Source organism: Chelon labrosus, assembly GCF_963514085.1.
Source record: "Chelon labrosus genome assembly, chromosome: 1".
NCBI classification, from domain to species: domain Eukaryota; kingdom Metazoa; phylum Chordata; class Actinopteri; order Mugiliformes; family Mugilidae; genus Chelon; species Chelon labrosus.
In genome coordinates, this window is record NC_140337.1 from 39,202,346 (window position 1) to 39,226,513 (window position 24,168).

The 24,168-nt window shown below is 50.9% G+C and overlaps 1 protein-coding gene across 5 annotated transcripts in view; it reads left to right on the forward strand.

Annotated features, from left to right (window-relative positions):
- Positions 1-1,547: 1,547 nt before the first annotated feature.
- camta2 (calmodulin binding transcription activator 2) overlaps positions 1,548-24,168 on the forward strand; it is a gene marked incomplete at its 3' end in the record, with an annotated part of 37,711 nt that continues 15,090 nt past the window's right edge. For 3 of the 5 annotated variants that reach the window (XM_084547617.1, XM_084547618.1, XM_084547620.1), the window contains exons 1-14: positions 1,643-2,400; positions 2,605-2,708; positions 5,925-5,992; positions 6,087-6,222; positions 9,418-9,489; positions 9,756-9,903; positions 15,037-15,165; positions 15,458-15,665; positions 15,907-16,846; positions 16,923-17,498; positions 17,597-17,723; positions 17,844-17,978; positions 19,108-19,289; positions 23,769-23,965. In XM_084547617.1, the coding sequence (XP_084403743.1) occupies positions 2,367-2,400; positions 2,605-2,708; positions 5,925-5,992; positions 6,087-6,222; positions 9,418-9,489; positions 9,756-9,903; positions 15,037-15,165; positions 15,458-15,665; positions 15,907-16,846; positions 16,923-17,498; positions 17,597-17,723; positions 17,844-17,978; positions 19,108-19,289; positions 23,769-23,965 (3,056 nt within the window). In that variant the 5' untranslated portion in view covers positions 1,643-2,366. Of the gene's footprint in view, positions 1,573-1,642; positions 2,401-2,604; positions 2,709-5,924; positions 5,993-6,086; positions 6,223-9,417; positions 9,490-9,755; positions 9,904-15,036; positions 15,166-15,457; positions 15,666-15,906; positions 16,847-16,922; positions 17,499-17,596; positions 17,724-17,843; positions 17,979-19,107; positions 19,290-23,768; positions 23,966-24,168 lie in introns of those variants that run through there. The other 2 variants (XM_084547616.1, XM_084547619.1) reach the window with 2 other exon arrangements.

Consider the following 24,168-nt stretch of genomic DNA (forward strand, 5'->3'; position numbering starts at 1 on the left):
GCCCCTTGGTGGCCCTCCGTGGCCCCACCGTGGCCCTCCGTGGCCCTCCCTGGCCCCTCGGTGGCCCCTTGGTGGCCCCTGGTGGCCCCCGGTGGCCCTCCCTGGCCCCTTGGTGGCCCTCCGTGGCCCTCCCTGGCCCCTCCGTGACCCTCCCTGGCCCCTCGGTGGCCCCTTGGTGGCCCCTGGTGGCCCCCGGTGGCCCTCCGTGGCCCTCCGTGGCCCCTGTGTAGGATGAGAGGCCTGGATAAAGGTGCCAGTGTCACCACCCAGGAACAGGAAGTAGGCCGTCTCCATGGATACGTGAGCCTATTTGTTTATATTTGCCTGTTAAAGTCTGAAACCATGAGCGTCACCGATCAACAGACTCTGACCAGACACCACTACAGACCAATGGGAGCAGAGGCCGTAACCACGGTGACAGGAAGGAAACATCCAGTCAGCTGTTTTTAGGACGTCTAAAGAACACCCCAGAAGAAGAACAGCTGGAAGTTCTCCTCCAGGAGCTCTAGAACCCACACACACAAAGACCCCCAGAACCTTGGAGGGGTCGGGCCACTTTGTTTACCTTCTTGTTTCTTCCTGATGACAGCTGTGATTGGTCGAGGACTGAATGCCTGTATATTATGTTATGTTATGTTATGTTATGTTATGTTATGTTATATTATATTATATTATGTTATATTATATTATATTATGTTATGTTATGTTATGTTATATTATATTATGTTATGTTATGTTAAATTATATTATATTATATTATGTTATGTTATATTATGTTATATTATATTATATTATGTTATGTTATGTTATGTTATGTTATATTATATTATGTTATGTTATGTTATGTTATATTATGTTATATTATATTATGTTATGTTATGTTATGTTATATTATATTATGTTAAATTATATTATATTATGTTATGTTATGTTATGTTATATTATATTATCTTATATTATGTTATATTGTGTTATATTATGTTATATTATGTTATATTATATTATATTATATTATATTATGTTATATTATATTATGTTATATTATATTAATTATATTATATTATATTATGTTATGTTATGTTATATTATATTATATTATGTTAAATTATATTATATTATATTATGTTATGTTATGTTATATTATATTATATTATATTATCTTATATTATGTTATATTGTGTTATATTATATTATAATATGTTAAATTATATTATATTATGTTATATTATATTATGTCATATTATATTATATTAATTATATTGTTATATTATATTATGTTAAATTATATTATATTATATTATATTATGTTAAATTATATTATATTATATTATATTATGTTAAATTATATTATATTATATTATATTATGTCATATTATATTATATTATATTATATTATATTATATTATATTATTAAAGTTGTTTTCCCTGGTTCTAGTAGAATAATCAGACTAATCAGTAATAATTTAATAAACACATTAAAGCCCCGCCCCCCTCCACGCCCCGCCTCCTTGTGCCGTTGCTACGCAGTGACGTCACCGGCAGAGAAGATGGCGGCCGTGCTGAAGGCGGAAGGTAAAGGCTCTCTAACAGTCTGTTTTACCTCTCAACACCTCCTACTCGGCGCCGTCCGCTCGTTACCAGCCGGTTTATTTGACGTTAAGTGGCCCGAGCTGGGCAGGCGTTGACCGGCCCGGGACAGGGCGCTCTAACCCGGACACCGAGCCCGGCTGCTCCGGCCGCTCCGGCTGCTCCGGCTGCTGCGGCTCTGGGAGCGTTTAATCGCCGCTAGCCTCGGCGGCTACACAACCAACCAAACACTGGAGTTATATTTATTCACCGGAGGACTGATGTCACTCCGTGTGTCTGTGCAGTCTGACGCTGTGACGGCGCGGGGTCAGATGGTTTAGTGGGTAATTACCGGGAGCATTAACGGACCGGCAGCAGCTCAGCAGCAGCCCGGGGAGACGCTCCGCGAGGCCGCCGCGGCAGCCAGGCGAGCCCGGGGTCTGAGCTGGGCCTCCGGGCTGGGAGGGTGTGGGTGGATGGACACATGATGTTTGTTCAGGGCTCCGTTTAAAAGCTTTTATTTCTGTTAAACGTCTCGAAGCTCAATGATTAATCATTAGTGTTGATTAATTTAATGTGTTATCTGAGCTCAGGTGTGTGTTCAGCTCTTATGTAACACTCTAACACACACTCATGTAGAGTGGGTGCAAATTCAGCCGTTGCTAGGCAACAGTGATCCATCGAAGCAGTGTGTGTGTTGTTTCCTATTGATCAGACTGTGTGTGTGTGTGTGTGTGTGTGTGTGCAGCGGGGCAGCCTTGTGGTGTGTGAGGCTCATCCTCCTGCATGGACCGGTCGTCATGAGCAACAAGGACATGGTTTCCACGGAGACAGGTCAGTGCCACCCACCTGTCCGTCTGTGTGTGTGTCTGACATCACCTCTCACCAGCTGTGTCGCCGTGGTAACCGCGCCTCGTCAACAACGTCTCAGGAGCGGTTTTGTGTCTCGTCGTTTTCACGCGTGTCTCTTGTGTCCCCGTCCATGTCTCGTGGTCGTCTCTGTGTGAGCATCAGCTGATCCCGTGTCTCTGTGTGCAGACAACAAAGAACAGCGGAAGGTGTTTCTTCCCAACAAGTTGCTGGAGTGTCTCCCTCGCTCCTCCAGTCTTCCTAACGAGCGCCTGAGGTGGAACACTAACGAGGTATGCTCTGGTTTTAATTACAAGCACCTTCCAGTCACACCTGTCCTCCTTTCACTTCATGTGTTCACACCTGACATTTTAAATCCGTGTCCAGATCTGATCTCAGTTTGTGTGTCTGTAAATCAGCAGCGCCATCATGTGGTCAGTAGAATATTGTAGCAGCTGCTGTCTCTAATGGATCTCTACCTACCGCTGGATCAGAACCATCAACAGCTGCTGGTTGACTTGGAGACATGATCCAGATGTTGGAACCAGATGGAAAGACTCTCACATGTTAAGATCTGATTTATTCTAGAGACAAAGACTCAGATTAGACCTGAACCCTGAAGCTTCATCCTCAGAGGAAACAGGTCTCTGATGAGGGAGGAGGGACAGTAATGGTCTGGACACAGTCCCTCACAGCCTCTAGTCATATTAGTTTTATTCAGATTAGTTTCTAGTTTAGTTTGGTTCTCAGCCCCAAGACCAGAACCTTTTAAAAGGCTCTCATTACTAATGAACAGACATCACTGATTCATGTGATCATTTCTACTAGTGGTTGAATGAAGGAGTTAAACTCCTCTTCCTCAGATCAGCCCTGTTGAGTAGGTGGTCTTTAATGTGACCCAGGATCATTGTGTGTTCACACTACCAAAGGAAGGAGGTCACATGTGTCCCAGACCAGCTCCACATGTGGACTGACACCAGATCAGTGTTCACACCTGGACCTGTTTAACCTGGACTCTAGAGACCAGATCAGTGTTCACACCTGGACCTGTTTAACCTGGACTCTAGAGACCAGATCAGTGTTCACACCTGGACCTGTTTAACCTGGACTCTAGAGACCAGATCAGTGTTCACACCTGGACCTGTTTAACCTGGACTCTAGAGACCAGATCAGTGTTCACACCTGGACCTGTTTAACCTGGACTCTAGAGACCAGATCAGTGTTCACACCTGGACCTGTTTGACCTGGACTCTAGAGACCAGATCAATGTTCACACCTGGACCCGTTTAACCTGGACACTAGAGACCAGATCAGTGTTCACACCTGGACCTGTTTAACATGGACTCTAGAGACCTGATCAGTGTTCACACCTGGACCTGTTTAACCTGGACACTAGAGACCAGATCAGTGTTCACACCTGGACCTGTTTAACCTGGACACTAGAGACCAGATCAGTGTTCACACCTGGACTCTAACCTGGACTCTAGAGACCTGATCAGTGTTCACACCTGGACCTGTTTAACCTGGACACTAGAGACCAGATCAGTGTTCACACCTGGACCTGTTTAACCTGGACTCTAGAGACCAGATCAGTGTTCACACCTGGACCTGTTTAACCTGGACTCTAACCTGGACTCTAGAGACCTGATCAGTGTTCACACCTGGACCTGTTTAACCTGGACTCTAGAGACCAGATCAGTGTTCACACCTGGACTCTAACCTGGACTCTAGAGACCAGATCAGTGTTCACACCTGGACCTGTTTGACCTGGACTCTAGAGACCAGATCAGTGTTCACACCTGGACCTGTTTAACCTGGACTCTAGAGACCAGATCAGTGTTCACACCTGGACCTGTTTAACCTGGACTCTAGAGATCAGATCAGTGTTCACACCTGGACCTGTTTAACCTGGACACTAGAGACCAGATCAGTGTTCACACCTGGACTCTAACCTGGACTCTAGAGACCAGATCAGTGTTCACACCTGGACCTGTTTGACCTGGACACTAGAGACCAGATCAGTGTTCACACCTGGACCTGTTTAACCTGGACTCTAGAGACCAGATCAGTGTTCACACCTGGACCTGTTTGACCTGGACTCTAGAGACCAGATCAGTGTTCACACCTGGACCTGTTTAACCTGGACTCTAGAGACCAGATCAGTGTTCACACCTGGACCTGTTTGACCTGGACTCTAGAGACCAGATCAGTGTTCACACCTGGACCTGTTTAACCTGGACTCTAGAGACCAGATCAGTGTTCACACCTGGACCTGTTTAACCTGGACTCTAGAGACCAGATCAGTGTTCACACCTGGACCTGTTTAACCTGGACACTAGAGACCAGATCAGTGTTCACACCTGGACTCTAACCTGGACTCTAGAGACCAGATCAGTGTTCACACCTGGACCTGTTTGACCTGGACACTAGAGACCAGATCAGTGTTCACACCTGGACCTGTTTAACCTGGACTCTAGAGACCAGATCAGTGTTCACACCTGGACCTGTTTGACCTGGACTCTAGAGACCAGATCAGTGTTCACACCTGGACCTGTTTAACCTGGACTCTAGAGACCAGATCAGTGTTCACACCTGGACCTGTTTAACCTGGACTCTAGAGATCAGATCAGTGTTCACACCTGGACCTGTTTAACCTGGACACTAGAGACCAGATCAGTGTTCACACCTGGACTCTAACCTGGACTCTAGAGACCAGATCAGTGTTCACACCTGGACCTGTTTGACCTGGACACTAGAGACCAGATCAGTGTTCACACCTGGACCTGTTTAACCTGGACTCTAGAGACCAGATCAGTGTTCACACCTGGACCTGTTTGACCTGGACTCTAGAGACCAGATCAGTGTTCACACCTGGACCTGTTTAACCTGGACTCTAGAGACCAGATCAGTGTTCACACCTGGACCTGTTTAACCTGGACACTAGAGACCAGATCAGTGTTCACACCTGGACTCTAACCTGGACTCTAGAGACCAGATCAGTGTTCACACCTGGACCTGTTTGACCTGGACACTAGAGACCAGATCAGTGTTCACACCTGGACCTGTTTGACCTGGACTCTAGAGACCAGATCAGTGTTCACACCTGGACCTGTTTGACCTGGACTCTAGAGACCAGATCAGTGTTCACATCTGGACCTGTTTGACCTGGACTCTAGAGACCAGATCAGTGTTCACACCTGGACCTGTTTGACCTGGACTCTAGAGACCAGATCAGTGTTCACACCTGGACCTGTTTGACCTGGACTCTAGAGACCAGATCAGTGTTCACACCTGGACCTGTTTGACCTGGACTCTAGAGACCAGATCAGTGTTCACACCTGGACCTGTTTAACCTGGACTCTAGAGACCAGATCAGTGTTCACACCTGGACTCTAACCTGGACTCTAGAGACCAGATCAGCTGTTCTTAAAGGAATCAGACCCCATCAGCTGACTGCTCCGTCCACATTGAGGATTGACATTAAGTGGTTTGTGTCTCTGGTTCTGCAGGAGATCGCCTCCTACCTGATATCCTTTGACAGACATGACGAGTGGCTCTCCTGCACCCTGAAAACCAGGTACGTCCCCTGGACACGCCTTCCAGACACAGCTGAGGGCATCGCACACGGCCACTGTTTGTTCTCATTGACAGATGTGATGTGTTTGTCTCAGGCCAAAGAACGGCAGCATCATCCTGTACAACAGAAAAAAGGTCAAGTACAGGAAGGACGGATACTGCTGGAAGAAAAGGAAGGATGGAAAGACAACGAGAGAGGACCACATGAAGCTGAAGGTCCAGGGCATGGAGGTCAGCAGCTCCCCCTGCAGGACACAGCCTGTAACATCACATCATCAAATCAGAGCTAAACATCTGTAGACTACTGATATGAACACCGTACAATAACTACCAGTCAATCATCAGACTAATTATCAGCTTCTTCTCCCATTATCTCGATCAGATCCTGGTTAGTTCCCTTCAGACAAAGCTCAGGGCTCACTCTGGTTAGTTACCTTCAGACAAAGCCCAGGGCTCACTCTGGTTAGTTACCTTCAGACAAAGCCCAGGGCTCACTCCGGTTAGTTACCTTCAGACAAACCCCAGGGCTCACTCTGGTTAGTTACCTGCAGACAAAGCCCAGGGCTCACTCTGGTTAGTTACCTTCAGACAAAGCCCAGGGCTCACTCTGGTTAGTTACCTGCAGACAAAGCCCAGGGCTCACTCTGGTTAGTTACCTGCAGACAAAGCCCAGGCCTCACTCTGGTTAGTTACCTTCAGACAAAGCCCAGGGCTCACTCTGGTTAGTTACCTTCAGACAAAGCCCAGGGCTCACTGTGGTTAGTTACCTGCAGACAAAGCACAGGGCTCACTCCGGTTAGTTACCTTCAGACAAAGCCCAGGGCTCACTCTGGTTAGTTACCTTCAGACAAAGCCCAGGGCTCACTCTGGTTAGTTACCTGCAGACAAAGTTCAGGGTTGCGTTGGTTAGGTACCTTCAGGCAAAGCTCAGGAATCACTGTGGTTAGTTACCTTCAGACAAAGCCCAGGGCTCACTCCGGTTAGTTACCTTCAGACAAAGCCCAGGGCTCACCCTGGTTAGTTACCTGCAGACAAAGCTCAGGGTTGCGTTGGTTAGGTACCTTCAGGCAAAGCTCAGGAATCACTGTGGTTAGTTACCATCAGACAAAGCACAGGGCTCACTCTGGTTAGTTACCTGCAGACAAAGCTCAGGGCTCACTGTGGTTAGTTACCTGCAGACAAAACTCAGGGCTTACTCTGGTTAGTGACCTGCAGGCAAAGCTCAGGAATCACTGTGGTTAGTTACCTGCAGACAAAGCTCAGGGCTCACTGTGGTAAGTTACCTGCAGACAAAGGTCAGGGCTCACTGTGGTTAGTTACCTTCAGACAAAGCTCAGGAATCACTGTGGTAAGTTACCTTCAGACAAAGCACAGGGCTCTCTGTGGTTAGTTACCTTCAGACAAAGCACAGGGCTCTCTGTGGTTAGTTACCTTCAGACAAAGCACAGGGCTCTCTGTGGTTAGTTACCTTCAGACAAAGCACAGGGCCCTCTGTGGTTAGTTACCTTCAGACAAAGCACAGGGCTCTCTGTGGTTAGTTACCTGCAGACAAAGCTCAGGGCTCACTGTGGTTAGTTACCTTCAGACAAAGCTCAGGGCTCACTGTGGTTAGTTACCTGCAGACAAAGCTCAGGGCTTACTCTGGTTAGTGACATGCAGACAAAGCTCAGGGCTTACTCTGGTTAGTGACCTGCAGGCAAAGCTCAGGAATCACTGTGGTTAGTTACCTGCAGACAAAGCTCAGGGCTCACTGTGGTAAGTTACCTGCAGACAAAGGTCAGGGCTCACTGTGGTTAGTTACCTTCAGACAAAGCTCAGGAATCACTGTGGTAAGTTACCTTCAGACAAAGCACAGGGCTCTCTGTGGTTAGTTACCTGCAGACAAAGCTCAGGGCTCACTGTGGTTAGTTACCTGCAGGCAAAGCTCAGGAATCACTGTGGTTAGTTACCTGCAGACAAAGCTCAGGGCTCACTCTGGTTAGTTACCTGCAGACAAAGCTCAGGGCTCACTGTGGTTAGTTACCTGCAGACAAAGCTCAGGGCTTACTCTGGTTAGTGACCTGCAGGCAAAGCTCAGGAATCACTGTGGTTAGTTACCATCAGACAAAGCACAGGGCTCACTGTGGTTAGTTACCTGCAGACAAAGCTCAGGGCTCACTGTGGTTAGTTACCTGCAGACAAAGCTCAGGGCTTACTCTGGTTAGTGACCTGCAGGCAAAGCTCAGGGCTCACTGTGGTTAGTTACCTGCAGACAAAGCTCAGGAATCACTGTGGTTAGTTACCTGCAGACAAAGCTCAGGGCTCTCTGTGGTTAGTTACCTGCAGACAAAGCTCAGGGCTCACTGTGGTTAGTTACCTTCAGACAAAGCTCAGGGCTCACTGTGGTTAGTTACCTTCAGACAAAGCTCAGGGCTCTCTGTGGTTAGTTACCTGCAGACAAAGCTCAGGGCTCACTGTGGTTAGTTACCTTCAGACAAAGCTCAGGGCTCACTGTGGTTAGTTACCTGCAGACAAAGCTCAGGGCTCTCTGTGGTTAGTGACCTGCAGACAAAGCACAGGGCTCACTGTGGTTAGTGACCTGCAGACAAAGCTCAGGGCTTACTCTGGTTAGTTACCTGCAGACAAAGCTCAGGGCTCTCTGTGGTTAGTTACCTGCAGACAAAGCTCAGGGCTCACTGTGGTTAGTTACCTGCAGACAAAGCTCAGGAATCACTGTGGTTAGTTACCTGCAGACAAAGCTCAGGGCTTACTCTGGTTAGTTACCTGCAGACAAAGCTCAGGGCTCACTGTGGTTAGTTACCTGCAGGCAAAGCTCAGGGCTTACTCTGGTTAGTTACCTGCAGGCAAAGCTCAGGAATCACTGTGGTTAGTTACCTGCAGACAAAGCTCAGGGCTCTCTGTGGTTAGTTACCTGCAGACAAAGCACAGGGCTCACTGTGGTTAGTTACCTGCAGACAAAGCTCAGGAATCACTGTGGTTAGTTACCTGCAGACAAGGCTCAGGGCTCTCTGTGGTTAGTTACCTGCAGACAAAGCTCAGGGCTCTCTGTGGTTAGTTACCTGCAGACAAAGCTCAGGAATCACTGTGGTTAGTTACCTGCAGACAAAGCTCAGGAATCACTGTGGTTAGTTACCTGCAGACAAAGCTCAGGGCTTACTCTGGTTAGTTACCTGCAGACAAAGCTCAGGGCTCACTGTGGTTAGTTACCTGCAGACAAAGCTCAGGAATCACTGTGGTTAGTTACCTGCAGACAAAGCTCAGGGCTCACTGTGGTTAGTTACCTGCAGACAAAGCTCAGGGCTCATATGGTTAGTTACCTGCAGACAAAGCTCAGGGCTCACTATGGTTAGTTACCTGCAGACAACGTTCAGGGCTGCTTATGTTAGTTAGTTAGTGTATCCATGGTAACAGTGTTCTGTGTTTCAGTGCCTGTACGGTTGCTACGTCCATTCCTCCATCGTACCAACATTCCACAGACGATGCTACTGGCTGCTGCAGGTCAGACACACACACACACACACACACACACACACACACACACACACACGTTATCAGACACACACACACACACACGTTATCAGACACACACACACACACACATGTTCATACACCTGTTATCAGACACACACACACACACACACACACCCACACACACACACACACACGTTATCAGACACACACAAACAAGTTATCAGACACACACACACACACACACACACACGTTCATACACCTGTTATCAGACTCAGTCTTTCTTCTGTGACAGAACCCAGACATTGTGCTGGTCCACTACCTGAACGTGCCGTCCCTGGAGGATTCTGGGAAATGCAGTCCCCTGCTGTGCGCGGTGGCCGACCGCCACGACAGCGTGAGGTGGAGCCGAGACGACCTGCTGAGCCAGCTGAAGCCCATGTGTACGTGTTCTGGTCACGGTGTCGGTCACGATGTTAACATGTCGTCATGGTGTTAACGTGTCGTCACGGTGTTAACGTCACGGTGTTAACGTCACGGTGTTAACGTGTCGTCATGGTGTTAACGTCATGGTGTTAACGTGTCGTCGTGGTGTTAACGTCATGGTGTTAACGTCATGGTGTTAACGTGTCGTCGTGGTGTTAACGTCATGGTGTTAACGTGTCGTCACGGTGTTAACGTGTCGTCACAGTGTTAACGTGTCGTCACGGTGTTAACGTCATGGTGTTAACGTCATGGTGTTAACCTGTCGTCATGGTGTTAACCTGTCGTCACCGTGTTAATGTCCTGGTGTTAACGTGTCGTCATGGTGTTAACCTGTCGTCGCGGTGTTAACGTGTCGTCATGGTGTTAACGTGTCGTCATGGTGTTAACATCTTGTCATGGTGTTAACGTGTCGTCCTGGTGTTAACCTGTCGTCGTGGTGTTAACGTCATGGTGTTAACGTCATGGTGTTAACGTGTCGTCCTGGTGTTAACCTGTCGTCGTGGTGTTAACCTGTCGTCGTGGTGTTAACGTCATGGTGTTAACGTGTCGTCATGGTGTTAACGTGTCGTCCTGGTGTTAACGTCATGGTGTTAACGTGTCGTCATGGTGTTAACCTGTCGTTGCGGTGTTAACGTGTCGTGTCGTCATGGTGTTAATGTCACTGTGTTAACGTGTCGTCATGGTGTTAACGTGTCGTCCTGGTGTTAACGTGTCGTCATGGTGTTAACCTGTCGTCACCGTGTTAATGTCCTGGTGTTAACGTGTCGTCATGGTGTTAACCTGTCGTCGCGGTGTTAACGTGTCGTCATGGTGTTAACGTGTCGTCATGGTGTTAACATCTTGTCATGGTGTTAACGTGTCGTCCTGGTGTTAACCTGTCGTCGTGGTGTTAACTTGTCGTCGTGGTGTTAACGTCATGGTGTTAACGTGTCGTCCTGGTGTTAACGTGTCGTCGTGGTGTTAACGTGTCGTCATGGTGTTAACGTCATGGTGTTAACGTGTCGTCATGGTGTTAACCTGTCGTTGCGGTGTTAACGTGTCGTGTCGTCATGGTGTTAATGTCACGGTGTTAACGTGTCGTCCTGGTGTTAACGTGTCGTCCTGGTGTTAACGTGTCGTCCTGGTGTTAACGTGTCGTCATGGTGTTAACGTCATGGTGTTAACGTGTCGTCATGGTGTTAACCTGTCGTTGCGGTGTTAACGTGTCGTGTCGTCATGGTGTTAACCTGTCGTTGCGGTGTTAACGTGTCGTGTCGTCATGGTGTTAATGTCACGGTGTTAACGTGTCGTCATGGTGTTAACGTGTTGTCCTGGTGTTAACGTGTCGTCATGGTGTTAACCTGTCGTCGCGGTGTTAACGTGTCGTCATGGTGTTAACGTGTCGTCATGGTGTTAACATCTTGTCATGGTGTTAACGTGTCGTCCTGGTGTTAACCTGTCGTCGTGGTGTTAACGTCATGGTGTTAACGTCATGGTGTTAACGTGTCGTCCTGGTGTTAACCTGTCGTCGTGGTGTTAACCTGTCGTTGTGGTGTTAACGTCATGGTGTTAACGTGTCGTCATGGTGTTAACGTGTCGTCCTGGTGTTAACGTCATGGTGTTAACCTGTCGTCATGGTGTTAACCTGTCGTTGCGGTGTTAACGTGTCGTGTCGTCATGGTGTTAATGTCACTGTGTTAACGTGTCGTCATGGTGTTAACGTGTCGTCATGGTGTTAACGTGTCGTCCTGGTGTTAACGTGTCGTCATGGTGTTAACCTGTCGTCACCGTGTTAATGTCCTGGTGTTAACGTGTCGTCATGGTGTTAACGTGTCGTCCTGGTGTTAACCTGTCGTCATGGTGTTAACTTGTCGTCGTGGTGTTAACGTCATGGTGTTAACGTGTCGTCCTGGTGTTAACGTGTCGTCGTGGTGTTAACGTGTCGTCATGGTGTTAACGTCATGGTGTTAACGTGTCGTCATGGTGTTAACCTGTCGTTGCGGTGTTATCGTGTCGTGTCGTCATGGTGTTAATGTCACGGTGTTAACGTGTCGTCATGGTGTTAACGTGTCGTCATGGTGTTAACGTGTCGTCCTGGTGTTAACGTGTCGTCCTGGTGTTAACGTGTCGTCATGGTGTTAACGTCATGGTGTTAACGTGTCGTCATGGTGTTAACCTGTCGTTGCGGTGTTAACGTGTCGTGTCGTCATGGTGTTAACCTGTCGTTGCGGTGTTAACGTGTCGTGTCGTCATGGTGTTAATGTCACGGTGTTAACGTGTCGTCATGGTGTTAACGTGTTGTCCTGGTGTTAACCTGTCGTCATGGTGTTAACCTGTCATCACCGTGTTAACGTCCTGGTGTTAACGTGTCGTCATGGTGTTAACCTGTCGTCGCGGTGTGAACATGTCGTGTCGTCATGGTGTTAATGTGTCGTCATGGTGTTAACCTGTCGTCACCGTGTTAACGTCACAGTGTTAACGTGTCGTCCTGGTGTTAACCTGTCGTCATGGTGTTAACCTGTCGTCACCGTGTTAACGTCATGGTGTTAACCTGTCGTCATGGTGTTAACCTGTCGTCACCGTGTTAACGTCCTGGTGTTAACGTGTCGTCATGGTGTTAACCTGTCGTCGCGGTGTTAACATGTCGTGTCGTCAGGGTGTTAACGTCATGGTGTTAATGTGTCGTCATGGTGTTAACGTCACAGTGTTAACGTGTCGTCATGGTGTTAACGTGTCGTCACGGTGTTAACCTGTCGTCATGGTGTTAACCTGTCGTCACCGTGTTAACGTCCTGGTGTTAACGTGTCGTCATGGTGTTAACCTGTCGTCGCGGTGTTAACATGTCGTGTCGTCAGGGTGTTAACGTCATGGTGTTAATGTGTCCTCATGGTGTTAACGTCACAGTGTTAACGTGTCGTCATGGTGTTAACGTGTCGTCCTGGTGTTAACCTGTCGTCACCGTGTTAACGTCATGGTGTTAACGTGTCGTCATGGTGTTAACCTGTCGTCACCGTGTTAACGTCATGGTGTTAACGTGTCGTCGTGGTGTTAACCTGTCGTCACCGTGTTAACGTCCTGGTGTTAACGTGTCGTCATGGTGTTAACCTGTCGTCGCGGTGTTAACGTGTCGAGTCGTCATGGTGTTAATGTCACGGTGTTAACGTGTCGTCATGGTGTTAACGTGTCGTCCTGGTGTTAACCTGTCGTCATGGTGTTAACCTGTCATCACCGTGTTAACGTCCTGGTGTTAACCTGTCGTCGCGGTGTTAACCTGTCGTGTCGTCAGGGTGTTAACGTCATGGTGTTAATGTGTCGTCATGGTGTTAACGTCACAGTGTTAACGTTTCGTCATGGTGTTAACGTGTCGTCCTGGTGTTAACCTGTCGTCACCGTGTTAACGTCATGGTGTTAACGTGTCGTCCTGGTGTTAACCTGTCGTCACCGTGTTAACATCATGGTGTTAACGTGTCGTCATGGTGTTAACCTGTCGTCACCGTGTTAACGTCATGGTGTTAACGTGTCGTCGTGGTGTTAACCTGTCGTCACCGTGTTAACGTCCTGGTGTTAACGTGTCGTCATGGTGTTAACCTGTCGTCGCGGTGTTAACGTGTCGTGTCGTCATGGTGTTAATGTCACGGTGTTAACGTGTCGTCCTGGTGTTAACCTGTCGTCATGGTGTTAACCTGTCATCACCGTGTTAACGTCCTGGTGTTAACCTGTCGTCGCGGTGTTAACCTGTCGTGTCGTCATGGTGTTAACGTCATGGTGTTAATGTGTCGTCATGGTGTTAACGTCACAGTGTTAACGTGTCGTCCTGGTGTTAACGTGTCGTCCTGGTGTTAACCTGTCGTCACCGTGTTAACGTCATGGTGTTAACGTGTCGTCCTGGTGTTAACCTGTCGTCACCGTGTTAACATCATGGTGTTAACGTGTCGTCATGGTGTTAACCTGTCGTCGCGGTGTTAACGTCCTGGTGTTAACGTCCTGGTGTTAACGTGTCGTCTTGGTGTTAACCTGTCGTCGCGGTGTTAACGTGTCGTGTCGTCATGGTGTTAATGTCACGGTGTTAACGTGTCGTCATGGTGTTAACGTGTCGTCCTGGTGTTAACGTGTCGTCCTGGTGTTAACGTGTCGTCCTGGTGTTAACCTGTCATCACCGTGTTAACGTCCTGGTGTTAACGTGTCGTCATGGTGTTAACCTGTCGTCGCGGTGTTAACATGTCGTGTCGTCAGGGTGTTAACGTCATGGTGTTAATGTGTCCTCATGGTGTTAACGTCACAGTGTTAACGTGTCATCATGGTGTTAACGTCACAGTGTTAACGTGTCGTCATGGTGTTAACGTGTCGTCCTGGTGTTAACCTGTCGTCACCGTGTTAACGTCATGGTGTTAACGTGTCGTCCTGGTGTTAACCTGTCGTCACCGTGTTAACGTCATGGTGTTAACGTGTCGTCCTGGTGTTAACCTGTCGTCACCGTGTTAACATCATGGTGTTAACGTGTCGTCATGGTGTTAACCTGTCGTCACCGTGTTAACGTCCTGGTGTTAACGTGTCGTCACGGTGTTAACCTGTCGTCATGGTGTTAACCTGTCGTCACCGTGTTAACGTCCTGGTGTTAACGTGTCGTCCTGGTGTTAACCTGTCGTCCTGGTGTTAACCTGTCGTCACCGTGTTAACGTCCTGGTGTTAACGTGTCGTCACGGTGTTAACGTGTCGTCATGGTGTTAACGTGTCGTCCTGGTGTTAACCTGTCGTCACCGTGTTAACGTCATGGTGTTAACGTGTCGTCATGGTGTTAACCTGTCGTCACCGTGTTAACGTCCTGGTGTTAACGTGTCGTCATGGTGTTAACCTGTCGTCACCGTGTTAACGTCCTGGTGTTAACGTGTCGTCACGGTGTTAACCTGTCGTCATGGTGTTAACCTGTCGTCACCGTGTTAACGTCCTGGTGTTAACGTGTCGTCATGGTGTTAACCTGTCGTCATGGTGTTAACATGTCGTGTCGTCCTGGTGTTAACCTGTCGTCATGGTGTTAACGTGTCGTCCTGGTGTTAACCTGTCGTCATGGTGTTAACGTGTCGTCATGGTGTTAACCTGTCGTTGTGTCTCAGTCCACAGCATCAAGTGTTCGCTGGGTTCAGGTGACTTCAGCATCGAGGAGCTGGTCCAGCACATCCTGGACCGCCAGAGAACCAAACCTCAGCCCCGCACACACACCTGCCTCTGTAGCACCGCCCAGGGTACGGCCTCACTCTGACCTCTGACCTCTGACCTCTGACCTCCCTCTGACCTCTGACCTCCCTCTGACCTCTGACCTCTGACCTCCCTCTGACCTCCCTCTGACCTCCCTCTGACCTCCCTCTGACCTCACTCTGACCTCTGACCTCCCTCTGACCTCCCTCTGACCTCACTCTGACCTCACTCTGACCTCACTCTGACCTCTGACCTCCCTCTGACCTCCCTCTGACCTCCCTCTGACCTCTGACCTCTGACCTCCCTCTGACCTCTGACCTGTGACCTGTGTGTCTGCAGTGTCGTCAGGAGTGAACATTCCCCACCGCTGTAACAGCACCAAGCATCGCATCATCTCCCCCAAACTGCCTCCCTCCTCCTGCAGGCCCTCCCCCTCCCCGCTCTCCTCTGAGCTGGGGGAGACGAGGAGGACAGGGGGGGGAGGAGAAGCCAAGCTGCCTCACCTCCAGACCCAGAGCCCCGTGGCATCTCCCTGTCCCTCCTCCATGTAAGTCATCAGTAACAGTAATGGTTCTCATGGTTCTGATGGTTCTAATGGTTCTGATGGTTCTAATGGTTCTGATGGTTCTAATGGTTCCGATGGTTCTAATGGTTCCCATGGTTCCCATGGTTCTAATGGTTCTAATGGTTCTGATGGTTCTGATGGTTCTCATGGTTCCCATGGTTCTAATGGTTCCCATGGTTCCAATGGTTCTGATGGTTCTGATGGTTCTGCTTGTTCTCCTCAGCTCGGCCTCACCCCCCCCTCAACCTCACAGAGCCACCATCACCATGAGTAACCACGGCAACGGCTTCTACGGAGACCGCAGCCTGACGACCGTCGCTCTGCCGCAGAACGCGGTCATCGTCATGGCGACGGCCGCCTCCATTGGCGGGGGAGGAGGAGGGGGAGACGGGGCCAGGGGGGAGGAGGCAGCAGCATCCAGGGCCCTGACACTCACCCGCTCTGCCCAGCTGCTCCTCTCCCCTTCCCTCCCCCCTCCCGTCGCCAAGCCCGCCTCCCCCTCTCCTCCCTGCTCCTCCTCCTCCCCCGCTCCCCCGTCCGTCCCCCCTGCTCCGGTCCAGGCGCCAGGCGTGGCCACCCTCTCCCTCACCCTCCTGCCCTCCCCCGTCATCGGAGGCCTGCTCCTCACCCCGTCCTCCTCCAACACCTCGGCCTCCCCTCCGTCTCACCCTTCCTCCCCCTCACAGCTCCCGTCTCCCCCGTCCCTTCCCCCAGCTTTTGACCCCGACTCCTTCCTCAACTCCCCCAAACAGGGGCAGACGTACGGCGGGCCCCCCCCCTCCTCATCTTCCCCGTCCACCTGCACCTCATCCCCCTTCTCTCCCCCTCCCCTCGCTCTCTCCCTGTCTCCCACCTCCACTCCTCCCTCTTCTGTCTCCCCTCCCTCCTCTCTCTCCTCTCTCTCATCCTCCTCTGAGGTGGACAGGAGAGACTCCGCTCTCCCCCTTTCCTCCCCTCCTTTGTCTTCCCCACCTTCGTCTTCCCTCCCTCCCACCCTGTCCTTGTCTCCCACCTCCTCTGTGGCCCCGCCCCTCCTCCCCCTCTGCCTGGAGCTGGGCGCTCTGGGGGAGTCTGTGAGGGAGGAGGTGGAGGGGGAGGAGGAGGTGAATGATGATGATGATGATGAAGGCAGTGCTCCCCCCTCTAAGCTGGCTCTGCTGCAGGTGAGTCTGTCAGATCTCCGTCTGATCCTGAACCAATCACATCTAACGCCCCTCCTTTCTTATGCCTGTCAATCAGACCAGCCACGCCTCCTCCAGTCCGTCTCCACGGCAACAGACGAGCAGCAGCTCTGCCTCCCTGCTCCTGGTCTGCCAGGACTCCCAGGCTCAGGCCCCGCCTCCTGCTGAGGTATCCCATCAGCCCCTGGTCCTGCAGCAGCCTTCGCCGTTCGCTAGCACCAAGGCGAATGCCCCTGCCGCTGTCACCATGACAACCGTTCACCTGGCAATGCCCCCGATCCAGGTGAAGGAGGAGGGGAGGCGGGGATTTGAGGCGGAGGACACCTGCATGGACACACAGCTGGGGGAGGAGCCTGAGCCCTGCGAGCAGGGAGGGGAGGAGCTTGACATCTCCTTCGACAGCCAGTTCCCTGACCTCATCTCTGACCTCATCAGCGAGGAGGCCAATCCCGTTCCAGCTCAGCCTGCTGCGGCGCCCAGCCCGGCCGTGTTCCCGGCGGGGGTCCGCTACATGGTGCCTCCCCAGCCCTCACCCTCCTCCTCCTTCCTCCCCTTCCCTCACCCGCTGCCCCCGTCCTCCTCCGCCCGCCTGGCCTCCATCACCGACTTCTCTCCGGAGTGGTCCTACCCCGAGGTAACGTCCCACCAGGGGGCGGCAGACCCTCTTCAGCATGAATGAAACCTGACACAGGGCCGTGCGTCTCTGGTTCTGACCCGTCTCACCCTCTGCAGGGAGGAGTCAAGGTGCTGATAACCGGGCCGTGGAGCGAGGTGTCGGGTCGATACTCGTGTGTCTTCGACCAGAGCACCGTCCCAGCTTCACTGATCCAGCCTGGGGTGCTGCGCTGCTACTGTCCCGGTACCGACGGCCCGTCTGTCTGTCTGTCTGTCTGTCTGTTAATGTCCAGCAACGTCAGGACGTCCTAGACGATGCAAACCACCAGGACACTCACCTGACACTGTCTCTCCCTCCTTCTAGCCCACGAGGCCGGCCTGGTCTCGCTGCAGGTTCTGGAGTCTGGAGGTTCTGTGTCTTCGTCGGTTCTGTTTGAGTACCGAGCGAGGAACGCCAGCTCTCTGCCCAGCTCTCAGCTCGACTGGCTCTCATTGGACGGTGAGTGACGCGCCAGTAATCCACCGAGTCAGAACCAAATCCAGCGAGTCAGAACCAAATCCAGCGAGTCAGAACCAAATCCAGCGAGGTTCTGGTTCTCCAGATACGGCGCTGGGTCAGAACCCGGTCACAGACTGGGTTCAGCTCAGTTCTAGAGGTTCTGGTTCTGTCTCTGTCTGATATTCAGGAATGTCTCACAGTCAGCTGAGACCCAGCCAGCCCCTCCCCACCCTGGTCATGTCCCAGCATGCCTTGCTGCAGCGGGGGACTGAGCACAGCTGCTCTCTCTGCCTCTGTTTTTAACTTTTCCCACAGTGTGTGTGAGTGTGTGTGTGTGAGTGTGTGTGTGTGAGTGTGTGTGTGTGTGTGTCAGATCGAGTGTTAAGTATGACATCAGAGCTTACCCAGCATGCACCTCTGCTGGTTAGACACAGACAGAGAGAAGATGGACAACACTCAGCAGCAGGATGGTGTCGGTAGGACGAGCTGTGTGTGTGTGTGTGTGTGTGTGTGTGTGTGGTTGTCATGGTTACACAGCTGCTCAACAGCCACGTTCAGTGTGTGGTGAGGAAGAGGAGAGCTCCTTCATCGTTTACCTTCGTCCTCAGATCTTTTACCTGAACTCTGACCTCCATCAGCTCCTCTGGGTCCTCTGGACTGGTCTCTGTGTCTCCGTCTGTCTCTGTCTCTGTGTCTCTGTGTCTCTGAGGACAGTTTGGGAGGTTTTGATGTTTTGATGGTGTTGTAAATAACAGTAAATGATAATAATAGTTTCAGCTGTTGGAGAGGAGAGGAGGGAGAGGGAGGAGAACAGGGAGGGAGGGAGGGAGGGAGGAGGGAGAGAGGGAGGAGGGAGAGCGGTGAGTGGGCTCCAGGTCACGGTGGATCAGGCTATATTAGACTGGTCTGTGACTGTGCCAGGACGCCAGGAGGCCAGGAGGCCGGACGGTTGGAGTCGGTCAGATAGTTTCCGTCTGACACAGTGAGTGTTTAACAGAGGCCTCCTGGTTAGAGCCGTCCTCTCCTGCTCTGGCTCTGACGGACTCATGTCCTCAGGTAGACAACACGTCTGCCTTTTACCTGGACAGCAGCGGGACGAGGTCTCACTCTGGTTCTGTCCTGTCCTCAGATAATCAGTTCAGGATGTCCATCCTGGAGAGGCTGGAGCAGATGGAGCGCAGGATGGCAGAGATGGCTGCCCGCGACAGCAACCACCATCACCATCAACGCCAGCAGCAGCAGCAGCAGCAGCAGCATGGCAGCCAGCTGGCCACGCCCCCTCCACCTCCCCTACCTGAGGACCACCAACAGGTGAGGCTGAAAAGAAGCACACACTGTAAAGGTGCAGAGATGGTGGCTGTGCTGCTGAGGAGGACGAGCTGAGGCCTCTCTCTCTCTGATGTCATGGGATTTTGGCAGACGGAGTCGTGGGGTTAAAATAGACCCGGTGACAGACAGAGATGTGACCTTAGCCAGAACACAAACACCGTTAACCCTCACATACCTGAGTCTGCTACGAGGGATGTCCCCGTCGGTGTCAGGTCCGATCCAGGCATGTTGAAAATGACTGGGTCGTATCGGGCTTCAGCCAACACTGATCTTCAATAGTTTATATACTTAGATTAGAGAGGAAGACCCATGTGATGAACCATGTCTGCTGTGAGGTGGTAGTAGTTGATCATCTGAACAGAATCCATAGAGTCCACTCAGTCAACGACAACAAACACTGAACGTTTAAAAGAAGAGAAAAGTTTCCTGGAGACAGCGTCAAGGAGAAACATCTTCCAGAGAGAGTTAGGGAGTTTATGGCAGAACATTTCTGGAGTAGGGAACACAAGGTACCAGCTACTCTCTCCACACTACATTAGCTTAGACCAGGTTATCGTGCTAGCGGGCTAGCGTGTTAGCGTGTTAGCCATGAGGCTTGTGTTTGTGCAGCAGTTGTCTGAGAGCAGGATGGATGACTGACAGCTGGGTGGAGAGGAGGAGGAGGGGAAGGGATGAGGTGTGCATACCAGGGAGAGTCAGAGGGAAAAACAGGCGGGTGGGGGGGCAGCTATATTTCCTACCAGCTGGAAGGGGAGGGGGGCGGAGGGGAGACGGGAAAGTTATGATTTAACTCCTATATGGAAATGAAAAGATTGACCTAAAACTTTATTGGTCAAAGATATTGTCCCCAGAGAAATGTTCTGAGGTCATCTACACTCACTGTAGAAGCAGCAAACTAACAGTTAGCTGGTCCCGTTAGCTCAGGCTGGTCCCGTTAGCTCACGTTGGTCCAGTTAGCTCAGGGTTGGTCCAGTTAGCTCAGGGTTGGTCCAGTTAGCTCAGGGTTGGTCCAGTTAGTTCAGTTTGGTCCAGTTAGCTCAGGTTGGTCCAGTTAGCTCAGGGTTGGTCCAGTTAGCTCAGGGTTGGTCCAGTTAGCTCATGTTGGTCCAGTTAGCTCAGTTTGGTCCAGTTAGCTCAGTTTGGTCCAGTTAGCTCAGGCTGGTCCCGTTAGCTCAGGCTGGTCCCGTTAGCTCAGGCTGGTCCACTTAGCTCAGGCTGGTCCAGTTAGCTCAGGTTGGTCCCATTAGCTCAGGCTGGTCCAGTTAGCTCATGTTGTTCCAGTTAGCTCAGGCTGGTCCAGTTAGCTCAGGTTGGTCCAGTTAGCTCAGGCTGGTCCCGTTAACTCAGGGTTGGTCCAGTTAGCTCAGGCTGGTCCAGTTAACTCAGGGTTGGTCCAGTTAGCTCGGGTTGGTCCAGTTAGCTCAGGTTGGTCCAGTTAGCTCAGGGTTGGTCCAGTTAGCTCAGGGTTGGTCCCGTTAGCTCAGGCTGGTCCAGTTAGCTCAGGCTGGTCCAGTTAGCTCAGGGTTGGTCCAGTTAGCTCAGGCTGGTCCAGTTAACTCAGGGTTGGTCCAGTTAGCTCAGGGTTGGTCCAGTTAGCTCAGGCTGGTCCCGTTAACTCAGGGTTGGTCCAGTTAACTCAGGGTTGGTCCAGTTAGCTCAGGCTGGTCCAGTTAACTCAGGCTGGTCCAGTTAGCTCAGGCTGGTCCCGTTAGCTCAGGCTGGTCCCGTTAGCTCAGGCTTGGTCCAGTTAGCTCAGGCTTGGCCCAGTTAACTCAGGCTTGGCCCAGTTAACTCAGGGTTGGTCCAGTTAGCTCAGGCTGGTCCCGTTAGCTCAGGCTGGTCCCGTTAGCTCAGGTTGGTCCCGTTAGCTCAGGCTGGTCCAGTTAGCTCAGGTTGGTCCTGTTAGCTCAGGCTGGTCCCGTTAGCTCAGGGTTGGTCCAGTTAACTCAGGGTTGGTCCAGTTAGCTCAGGCTGGTCCAGTTAGCTCAGGGTTGGTCCAGTTAGCTCAGGGTTGGTCCAGTTAGCTCAGGTTGGTCCAGTTAGCTCAGGGTTGGTCCAGTTAGCTCAGGTTGGTCCTGTTAGCTCATGTTGGTCCAGTTAACTCAGGGTTGGTCCAGTTAGCTCATGTTGGTCCAGTTAGCTCAGGGTTGGTCCAGTTAGCTCATGTTGGTCCAGTTAGCTCATGTTGGTCCAGTTAGCTCAGGGTTGGTCCAGTTAGCTCATGTTGGTCCAGTTAGCTCATGTTGGTCCAGTTAGCTCATGTTGGTCCATGTGGTCCAGTTAGCTCATGTTGGTCCAGTTAACTCATGTTGGTCCAGTTAGCTCATGTTGGTCCAGTTAGCTCAGGTTGGTCCAGTTAACTCATGTTGGTCCAGTTAGCTCAGGTTGGTCCAGTTAGCTCAGGGTTGGTCCAGTTAGCTCAGGTTGGTCCAGTTAGCTCAGGGTTGGTCCAGTTAGCTCATGTTGGTCCAGTTAGCTCATGTTGGTCCATGTGGTCCAGTTAGCTCATGTTGGTCCAGTTAACTCATGTTGGTCCAGTTAGCTCATGTTGGTCCAGTTAGCTCATGTTGGTCCAGTTAACTCATGTTGGTCCAGTTAGCTCAGGTTGGTCCAGTTAGCTCAGGGTTGGTCCAGTTAGCTCAGGTTGGTCCAGTTAGCTCAGGGTTGGTCCAGTTAGCTCAGGTTGGTCCTGTTAGCTCATGTTGGTCCAGTTAACTCAGGTTGGTCCAGTTAGCTCAGGGTTGGTCCAGTTAGCTCATGTTGGTCCAGTTAACTCATGTTGGTCCAGTTAACTCAGGTTGGTCCAGTTAGCTCAGGGTTGGTCCAGTTAGCTCATGTTGGTCCAGTTAACTCATGTTGGTCCAGTTAACTCAGGTTGGTCCAGTTAGCTCAGGCTGGTCCAGTTAACTCAGGCTGGTCCAGTTAGCTCAGGCTGGTCCCGTTAGCTCAGGCTGGTCCCGTTAGCTCAGGCTTGCTCCAGTTAGCTCAGGCTTGGCCCAGTTAACTCAGGCTTGGCCCAGTTAACTCAGGGTTGGTCCAGTTAGCTCAGGCTGGTCCCGTTAGCTCAGGTTGGTCCCGTTAGCTCAGGTTGGTCCCGTTAGCTCAGGCTGGTCCAGTTAGCTCAGGTTGGTCCTGTTAGCTCAGGCTGGTCCCGTTAGCTCAGGGTTGGTCCAGTTAACTCAGGGTTGGTCCAGTTAGCTCAGGCTGGTCCAGTTAGCTCAGGGTTGGTCCAGTTAGCTCATGTTGGTCCAGTTAGCTCATGTTGGTCCAGTTAGCTCAGGGTTGGTCCAGTTAGCTCATGTTGGTCCAGTTAGCTCATGTTGGTCCAGTTAGCTCATGTTGGTCCAGTTAGCTCATGTTGGTCCATGTGGTCCAGTTAGCTCATGTTGGTCCAGTTAACTCATGTTGGTCCAGTTAGCTCATGTTGGTCCAGTTAGCTCAGGTTGGTCCAGTTAACTCATGTTGGTCCAGTTAGCTCAGGTTGGTCCAGTTAGCTCAGGGTTGGTCCAGTTAGCTCAGGTTGGTCCAGTTAGCTCAGGGTTGGTCCAGTTAGCTCAGGTTGGTCCTGTTAGCTCATGTTGGTCCAGTTAACTCAGGTTGGTCCAGTTAGCTCAGGGTTGGTCCAGTTAGCTCATGTTGGTCCAGTTAACTCATGTTGGTCCAGTTAACTCAGGTTGGTCCAGTTAGCTCAGGGTTGGTCCAGTTAGCTCAGGTTGGTCCAGTTAGCTCATGTTGGTCCAGTTAACTCAGGTTGGTCCAGTTAGCTCAGGGTTGGTCCAGTTAGCTCAGGGTTGGTCCAGTTAGCTCATGTTGGTCCAGTTAACTCATGTTGGTCCAGTTAGCTCAGGGTTGGTCCAGTTAACTCAGGTTGGTCCAGTTAGCTCAGGTTGGTCCAGTTAACTCATGTTGGTCCAGTTAACTCATGTTGGTCCAGTTAGCTCAGGGTTGGTCCAGTTAGCTCAGGGTTGGTCCAGTTAGCTCAGGTTGGTCCAGTTAGCTCAGGGTTGGTCCAGTTAGCTCAGGTTGGTCCAGTTAGCTCATGTTGGTCCAGTTAACTCAGGTTGGTCCAGTTAGCTCAGGGTTGGTCCAGTTAACTCAGGTTGGTCCAGTTAACTCAGGTTGGTCCAGTTAGCTCATGTTGGTCCAGTTAACTCAGGTTGGTCCAGTTAACTCAGGTTGGTCCAGTTAGCTCAGGTTGGTCCCGTTAGCTCATGTTGGTCCAGTTAACTCATGTTGGTCCAGTTAGCTCAGGTTGGTCCAGTTAGCTCAGGTTGGTCCAGTTAACTCATGTTGGTCCAGTTAACTCATGTTGGTCCAGTTAGCTCATGTTGGTCCAGTTAACTCATGCTGGTCCAGGTGAATCCAGGTGATGCTGGTCCAGGTTTATCAGGATGAATAGTTGCCTATTGTCTCAAAGTCTTTTTCTGTCTCTTTGTCTCTGTCTCTTTGTCTCTGTCTCAGTCGTCTCAGTGGTTTGAGAGGAGGATTGTGGGAGTGTGTGAGCGAATGATGAGGGGAGGACCGTGGGGAGGAGGAGGAGGAGGAGGAGGAGGAGGAGAGAGGCTTCATCACTCCCTCCGTCACCGTGGGATGACACTGCTCCACCTGGCTGCTGCTCAGGGATACACACACCTGATACACACCCTGATACACTGGAGGTACACACACCTGGTACACACACACACCTGATACACACCCTGGAACACTGGAGGTACACACACCTGATACACACCCTGATACACTGGAGGTACACACACCTGATACACACCCTGATACACTGGAGGTACACACACCTGATACACACACACACACCTGATACACACCCTGATACACTGGAGGTACACACACCTGATACACACCC